Genomic DNA, 8877 nt, shown 5'->3' on the forward strand with positions numbered 1-8877 from the left:
GAAATAAATAGCCTAATTTAATAGGGAAATTTCAGTTTAGCCAATACCTAGAATGACGCACTGAATAGGCAACAGACGACAGATTAACTTCAATATAGTTTAACTGACATAGTATAAGCACACATGCAGATTAAATGCATTTTTTTTTTTTTGCTTTTGATAGCTCTATATTGATACCCCCTTTTTTTTAACAACTTTTTTAACTTCTTGAATATAGTTCAGTTTTCACATTTCACACGTGAGTTTTTCTTTGTCCTAAATCCAACTGTTTAATTTGTCCAATTTCAGGTGTTAAAAATAATTATATATTATAAAAATATAAATATATTTATAAAAAAATATAAAAATAAAATAATTACATTTGTACGGGTGGCGAGAAGCAGACGACCACCTTTTTTCTTTTTCTTTAAAAAAAACAAAAAACAAAACAAAACTACATTTCCCAATTATTTTACAAATAAATCCCAGCATGCATGTCGCGCTTGACGTAACGTAGCTCCTCCCCACACACGTAACTTTCATTCAAGCAGCATTTGAATAAGGAAGATGGCGGCTGCAGCAGTGGTTGAGTTTCAGAGAGCTCAGTCTCTCATCAGCACGGATCGCAACGCTTCTATCGACATCCTCCATTCAATAGGTGAGTGTTTAAACTGCCGTTTGGACGGACTCTTCCTCCTCTCCTCCCCCTCTCCTCCCCCCTCCTCCTCCCGCTGGAAAGACTTCTCCTCAGTCGGCGGTTAGCATGCTGGCTAGCGGCTTTGTAGCCGAGCCGGTGCTCCGTGCTGACTCACTGCTAAGCTCGTTAGCATCTCCGCTAACTCGAAGGCCCCCCTTTTTTTTTTTTTTTTTTTTTTTTTTTTTTTGCGTGTGAAATGTGTCAGTTAGTAGTTGTCAGGAATGTTTGTTTGTTTGTTTGTTTGTTTTTGTTTGTTTTACGGTGCTCGTCGCTGATTCCACTTTCTGTTAGCGGGTCGTTGTTAGCGTGATTCCCGTCGCGGCTAACGACTTTAGCCTGTTGTCACAAGCTTCTCCCCCATCACGGTGGGGAAAGAAAAACAACAACAACAACAACAACAACAAAACAAAACACCCGCTGATTATGTTATGATTACGGCTGACATTTATTTACGATTGTTCGAAGTGTATTTGTGTGCGTTTGATCCGTTACTGCCGCCGTGAACAGCTGACTTTAAACTGCCTTGTCACACCAGCTGTCAACTTGTCCCTCTTGTCCCTCGTGTCCCTCGTGTCCTGTTGACTCTGATGTTACGACTTTGATATCGTCAACGAGATGATTAATTGGTTGGATGTGTTTGATCTGTCGTGAAAATGATGACGTTTCGGTTCAGAAAGCCAAACTTCTTCGAGCCACTTCTCAGTTTTAACAGATAAATTGAAGACGTGTTTTTGGATTTTGGACAGATTTTGTCTTTCAGAATAAGTAAATTGAATAATAATGATAATAATAATAATAATAAACTTTATTTGTATAGCACCTTTCATACAATAAATGCATCTCAAAGTGCCTTACAGCAAGATCTTATAAGAACATATATAAAATTAAACACAAATAGAGTTAAAAAAAAATAAGTAAATTGAAGAGAATAATTTGGCCTTTAGGAAAATGTGATTGACTTTTTTTTTGGTACTATTCTGACAGATTTATGGACATTTGTTGGTATTGTGTTATGAGACTAAACATCGTCAGATTATGACTATTGTTATATAATAATATGACATAACTTGTCATTTTCTGGTTGTGTTACAGTCATGTCGTTTTCTGCACTCACCAGGCTGTTTTAGCTGTTTGTACCCATTTAGTCGTTATATTCACGTCACTGATTATTATTTATCATAAATTTCCTTATGTAGATATTTTGTTAAGCACTAATCTTCATCTCTGCAAGATCTTTCGAGGCATTTGTTCAAAAACAGTGATGTCATCCAGCACTAGTAGAGATACTAAACAATATGATTGATTTGTAATAAAAAATAATCCTTAATTGGAGGCCCTAGGAGCCAGATTAATGTCTGGGTTTAATATTGATTATCCATCAAATAAACATTGAGATACCGTTTGTTTAAAATGATGTGACATTTAGAAACCATAAAAGAGAAGCTGAGTGAAATTATGGTTTCCAAAATTCTTTAAGACCAAAAGAATAAATAAGGTCTCAAGGTCTAATAGGTCTCATAGTTTAAAAAAAAAAAAAAAAATCTGAATTGCATAATGTTGGTGTTTAAAAGCTTGTTTTTTTTTTCTACTATTAACTGGATGTCTGTTTCCAACAGTGAGAAGAGATATTCAAGAGAACGATGAGGAAGCTGTCCGGGTTAAGGAACAGAGCATCCTGGAGCTCGGGACACTCCTGGCAAAGACGGGACAGGCGGCAGGTGATGTCGCTCATTTAACGCCTATTTTTGTTTTGCAGTTAATGAAACCTTTTTTTCTTCCCGGGTGGCGTTGTGTCATTAAACGCATTCACTTTCGTGTCTATTAACGAGATATTTTCCGTCCCCAGAACTCGGGGGGCTGCTGAAATTTGTGAGGCCTTTCTTGATCTCCATCAGCAAGGCCAAGGCGGCCCGGCTCGTCCGCTCCCTGCTCGACCTCTTCCTCGACATGGAGGCGGCGACGGGGCAGGAGGTCGAGCTGTGTCTCGAGTGCATCGAGTGGGCCAAGACCGAAAAAAGGACCTTCCTACGACAGGCTCTGGAGGTGAGGAGGTCTACGTTAGGCTATCGCAACGGTATAACGTGTGCGAGCCCGCTCCGTAACTTTATTTAAAACTTTTTATCACATATCACACGTCTGAGTTGATACGAGTGATTTCAGAGAAACACTGAAATATGAGTATGTCTCATCACCTTTCAACCGGAAGGAGCACGTTTACTGTAAGAGGAAGGAACCACAGGAGAAGAGACATAAACAGCTGTGATATTTTTTTGGAGACAAGTTTGACAGCAAAGACCACCTGCCAATCAAAGCTGTCTTCAGCAACTTGGAAAGCAATATTTGTGCCATTAGAGATTAATTATTGCATTCCACTTGATGCTTTGATTGCTGATTGTCCAGGAGTATAAAGTTGGTTATTTTTTTTTTAATTTACCCCAAAGATACTGTTAATTTTTCATAGATTACGTCTCTTGTCAGCAGATATTTTTGTCCCCTCAGCCCAATCGTACTCAGAGCCGACATGCAACGCAGTTTTAGGACTGATAGTGGAAAAAGAATTGATATTCACAAACATAAATAGAAGCCGTGGGAGGGATCAGATTTAACTTGTTCTGACCGGAGGAGTGGGAGACGCTGTTATTTCAGACAGATGATTTTGCAGCATTCGGTTGTCAGTGGATATGCAACACTTCTATCGTGGCGTTTAAACCGAATTATGACAGGAAACCCGATGAACGCCGTAAAATCAAGTTGTACCCTTCGGCCGAGGTGCCGACAGCTCCGCTGCACGCTGCCACGTGTGCTGACGTCACCCTGCTGAACGTCCAAACTGGGCTTTCAGGCCAAACAGTGGGGGGGCGGCAGCAGCTTCACACTTGCAGCCGGGAGTATCTAGAGCGTTTGGCTGAATTACAAACTACAGGCTCAACAAGGGTTTTGTGTCCTAACTCTGAAAACTATGTCAAGACACTATGGCACCATGTTTGAGTGACAGCTGAGAAGAAGGGCTCCTCCACACAGACGCTAACGATACTGCGAGTGCACCAGCAGCTTCGATTCATGCACTTCGTGCTAAAAACAGACTTTTAAGCTTCTCGACGCTTTATTTCAAGTAAAGTGATTCATCTCTCGGATGCGTTAGTGTCTGTCATGCGCTGCTAAAAGTTCTTCTAGGAAATGGAAGGAGCTGAAATGCAGCGTAATATTCAGAGAAATGGGTCGAGGCGTTGCAACACCTTGTTGTTTTCCATGTGTTGCTCGGTCATGATTGACACTGCGAAAGATCACGTTACGAGCCGAACGGTGATTCTCCATCAGAGGTGTCGCTGACTGTAATGCACCTGCATCCGCTGACTCAACTTCACCATATTGTCGGGAATATAAACAGACCTTTTTTTTTGTGCATCATTTATTAATCACATTTCCACAATATTTCTTAATTTGTTCTTCTTTTAGGTCAACATTTCTATATTATTATTATTATTATTATTATTATTATTATTATTATTATAGCTCCAGCTCCTTCATTTCCTGGAACACTTTCTCTTCTTTCAGGCCCGACTGATCTCCCTCTACTTTGACACCAAAAGATACCAGGAGGCCTTGGCTCTTGGTGAGTTCTTAGTCGAGACTTTTATTTCCTTAAACGGCCAAATCCATCCTGCTGTATCAGAAACTTCACAAAGGCAAGCGTCGATAGTCACGTACGAAGTCATCCCGACCGTTACCACCGAGTTCGCTCTCTCTTCTCCCTTCAGGCACCCAGCTGCTCCAGGAGCTGAAAAAGATGGATGACAAAGCTCTGCTGGTGGAGGTGCAGCTGCTGGAAAGCAAGACGTACCACGCTCTGAGCAACCTGCCCAAGGCCCGCGCAGCCCTCACCTCCGCCAGAACCACCGCCAACGCCATCTACTGTCCTCCGAAGCTCCAGGCGGCGCTGGACATGCAGTCAGGTCAGACGGGGATTTTTTTTTTTTTTTTTTTTTTGCGCCGTCGCTTCTGAAGTGATTTTATTGAGCGCGTTACCTGGAAGTCCGCCTGCTTCATCGTGAGGACTGTCGGCCATCGCAGCCCATCCTTAACCCCCTACTACTCTATCCTAAAGCTAAAAAAGTGTGACTGTTGCATTTCTAAACGGCCGATTTCTTAATGAATCCGATGTGAAACTGAACAACAATTTGATGGTTTTAGAGTCTCAAAAAAAACATTTGAAGTCATGTGATCCATGAGGAAGTTTAACCTTTAATCAAGTTAGAAATGTTATATTTTAAACATTATAATTAATCTAAGGTATCAAATTGCATGAAAGAAATTCAATTTCAAGTTCTCTTTAGTGACTCGGATAATTTTACGCTGATAAATGTCTCCAAGTCGCACACTTATTGTTAGTAATGAGGCGGTTTAGTTTTGCTCATGAACGGTAACCATCCCGTCCGTGTCCCAGGGATCATCCACGCCGCGGAGGAGAAGGACTGGAAGACGGCCTACTCCTACTTCTTCGAGGCGTTCGAGGGTTACGACTCCATCGACAGTCCCAGAGCCATCACGGCGCTCAAATACATGCTCCTGTGCAAAATCGTGCTCAACCTGTGAGTGCGGCGTTTCGAACTTTCCGTCGCGCCCACGCGGCACCGTTGTCCTGGCGACCGCGCGGTAACTCTTGATCTGATCACGTATCTCTTTGCGTTCCTCTTTCAGACCAGAGGAGGTCCAATCCCTGATCAGCGGTAAACTGGGGCTGCGACACGCCGGCCGACAGGCGAGTACCCGTCACTTTGTACCTGCAGCAGATGATTGGTAGTTCCTGAGTGTTTTCATCGTTACGTGCATTTATAAACACAGAAAATCTGTTTTTGTTGAATTGTCAAATGTAGTACTCGGGATTTGTGAGCGTTTTTTTTTTAATTTAAATCAAAGTTTTGAAACTCCTATAAAAAAAAAAAAAAATCTTGTTTGTTTCCAAATAAAATAACCTTCCCTGAAACTTTTAGACGTTTCTTCTCTTGTAAATGATGTCATTTGGCTAAAATTGTATTTTTTTCCCTCTTCATCCGTTCAGACAGATGCACTGAAATGTGTCGCCCAGGCCAGCAAGAACAGATCATTAGCAGACTTTGAAAAGGTGAGAATCCTTTCTGATAACAATCAAACAAACTTCCCTTCTTTTCTTCTGTTCAGCTGCTGCTCCTCCCGTCAGCAGGGCGACGCACTGATCAACTTTTGCTCCTTCGCTTTCAGTTTGAAGCATCTGAAAATACCTGCAGATCATTTTAACAGCCAAAACGTTCTCACAATTTATTGGACATTTTGATGAAGCTGTGCAGGAAGCCTGCAGACGTGTTGCCTCGCTGTTTGAGTTTTTCTTTTCTTTTTTAAATCCGTGCTTTGTGTCTTCAGGCCCTCACGGAGTACAGAGCCGAGCTGAGGGACGATCCCATCATCAACACTCACCTGGCCAAGCTGTACGACAACCTGCTGGAACAGAACCTCATCCGAGTCATTGAACCCTTTTCCAGAGTACAAGTAAGAACCAGCGTTACAAAGGAAACTCCACATTAAGACAAATAAAGCAGATTCTGACTTTTTATATTTTCATGTACCTCAATATTGTCTTTATTTTCTTATAACCTTGAACAGACTCTGTCATAAGGCTGGATATCTTAAAATGGAGCTGTTACCACAGTATATAAATATGATATCCCACATTCATAAGTTATCTCTGAGCAGCTATTGATAATATTTCTGCAATAATGTATTGAGGCTTTATTTTAATCAGTCTGTCTCCGCGGCGACATTCTTTCCGTACTCCAGCTTGACCTCAGTGTTTACGACTGTTGTTGTTGTTCCTCATCATTTTAATAAAGAAATTAAATGAATAAACTTGTATTTAATCGGACTTTCCTTCTGCATTCAGATAGAACACATATCAGGTCTAATGAAACTATCAAAGGTACGTGTTGTAGCATTTTTGTTTTCAGAGTTAAAATCATTGTCATCTGTAATTTCGAAAGGCTTTTTGATTGATTTATTTTTCTTGTTTATTGCTTGCAGGGCGATGTTGAGAGGAAATTATCACAGATGATTCTGGACGAAAAGTTTCACGGTAATAGGAAATGCTTCTTCAGATTAAAAACAACTCTCGCATATATTAACTTCACAGGCAGAGAATCGCTCTTCTGTGTGCCATGATGTGTTTTTTTTTGTTTGTTTGTTTTAATAACACGGCTCCAGGAATCCTCGACCAGGGTGAAGGTGTTTTGATCATATTCGAAGAGCCGCCTGTGGACAAAACATACGAAGCAGCCTTGGAAACTATTCAGAACATGAGCAAAGTCGTGGACTCGCTTTACAACAAAGCCAAGAAGCTGACATAGGTGAGGGCATCGTTAAAAAATAAATAAATAAACAGAGGCGACACGAATTCGCGCTCGTCCTTCCTCCCTCGCCTCCTCTGAATGTTTCTGTTGTGTTTTGTTTTTTCCGCCATTCAGATCGCCACGGCGATGAGATGGAGGAACTGTGTGTTTGACCAGCGTGTGTAACATTTTAAAGACGGGGGACACGGGAGAGAAACGGAAAGTCCCACAAACAGGATCCACCTCCCCTCCCCTCCCCCCCCACCCTAATCAAACTCCCCTCCCTCCCCCCTCCTCAAAGGACAATTTCATCACTTCTCTCTTTTTCGTTTTTCTTTTTTTTTTCGTCTTTGATTTTGATATCTCTTCAGGATTCTGTGTAACACTCAGCGGCCAAATCAGGCCATCAGGGAATATTGTACAACCACAATAAACAGATGAAAAAAGGTTTAGGAATACATAGATGTTTATATCTGCAGTAAAGTTGGGCCCTACCAGAGCCTTTTAAGCTGACTCCACTACAAAAACCTCAAAAGGATCGACCTCCGTGGCCTCGGGGCTCCGCCGCCGCCCACGCCTGCAGAAACGAGGCTTCGTCCTCCTCCTCCTCCTTCTCCTCCTCCTCCTCGTCCTCCTCCTCGTTCATATCTTTCAGAAGCACACGGTTCAGTTTTTGGAAGGTCGGGATGCAAAATTTTGGTCCAAGAGCTCCCTCTAGCTCTTTTTTTTTTTTTCTCACCCCGCCACCCTCCTCACCATATCAATGCCAACAGTTGAAGTCCCCACTGTATTTCAGAAATGTATTAAACTCACTTTATTTGTTTTTTGGTTTTTTGTGTTTCTGTTTAAAAAAGAAAAGAAAAAAAAGAAAAGAAAAATCAGATGTTTGCCACATGTCTGCCCCTCCTGCTATTGTTAAGTTTATAGAACAGACAGGATGCCATTTCACCACTAGTGCCACTTGTTCGGCGCTTCAGTTTGCCTCAGCGTTTTTGGGCGCATTGCGAATCCGCAGGGTCGAGGTGGAGATGTATTCATTGCCTCCGAGCGTCTGTGAGTTATCCTGAGTGAACAATTCTCCATTGTTAGTTCCTAGCACTAGTGTGGTATGCTAGTAACCAAACAATTTGTATGGTTTTGATTTGGTTTTGATTTTTTTTTTCGTTCTTGGTTTTTGTTTTTTCTCTTACAAAAGACATTTTCAAAAAAATAAATATTTTGTATTTTAAGGAGTTTCGTCTCGTGTCTTGCAAAAAAAAAAAAAAAAATTGCTGACGGTTGTTTGGTCTGAAAACTGTCCACTAAGCAGGTTAGACCGATGTTTTTCATGTTGCTGAAGTATCCATGAAAGGCATTTAAGGATGGTAGTGCGACCTAGAGAATATATAGATTAGTCAGGAGGAAGCATGTGAGGTGTTTAGGCAGCCACACATGATTTGTAAAAATTTGTCCACAGCGGTACAGATGTTGAACTACATGTTACAGATGTTGAACAACATGTTACAGAAGAGAGTCTCTTCCTGCTGCTGCTATCTGTAACTACATTTAGTAACCTCACATCAACGGGCATATAATAATAATAATAATATAATATAATAGCGAGAGAAAGAGAAATTGTATTCCTTTACACAGTTTAGTTTTACTTGTAGTGAAAGCTGTTGTGGTTTTAATTGCAGAAATTGCTGAATTGTTTGAAAACTCTGCTGAAGGCAATAAAGCAGGTTTTCTTTACCTGTAAATGTACATTTATAGAAATGGAATTTGGCCATAATGACAATAATTATCACGTTTTTGTTCATAATTTTCCTGGAGACCAAATATTCTCCTATTCTCCAAAAAAAAACT

General features: G+C 41.0%; 1 protein-coding gene across 1 annotated transcript; it reads left to right on the forward strand.

Moving 5' to 3' along the window:
* Positions 1 to 537: 537 nt before the first annotated feature.
* On the forward strand, positions 538 to 8261 carry psmd11b (proteasome 26S subunit, non-ATPase 11b). Its single transcript, XM_069160121.1, has 13 exons — positions 538 to 637; positions 2293 to 2394; positions 2523 to 2719; positions 4232 to 4289; positions 4435 to 4629; positions 5121 to 5265; positions 5375 to 5435; positions 5736 to 5798; positions 6074 to 6199; positions 6591 to 6626; positions 6728 to 6779; positions 6908 to 7050; positions 7168 to 8261. Exons 1-12 carry the CDS (start codon positions 547 to 549, stop codon positions 7048 to 7050), a joined length of 1269 nt encoding a protein of 422 aa, XP_069016222.1. The 5' UTR covers positions 538 to 546; the 3' UTR covers positions 7168 to 8261.
* Positions 8262 to 8877: the final 616 nt, after the last annotated feature.

This window comes from Embiotoca jacksoni, unplaced genomic scaffold, assembly GCF_022577435.1.
Source record: "Embiotoca jacksoni isolate LCO1_2020_lvr unplaced genomic scaffold, fEmbJac1.0.p SCAF_26, whole genome shotgun sequence".
Lineage (NCBI taxonomy): Eukaryota > Metazoa > Chordata > Actinopteri > Embiotocidae > Embiotoca > Embiotoca jacksoni.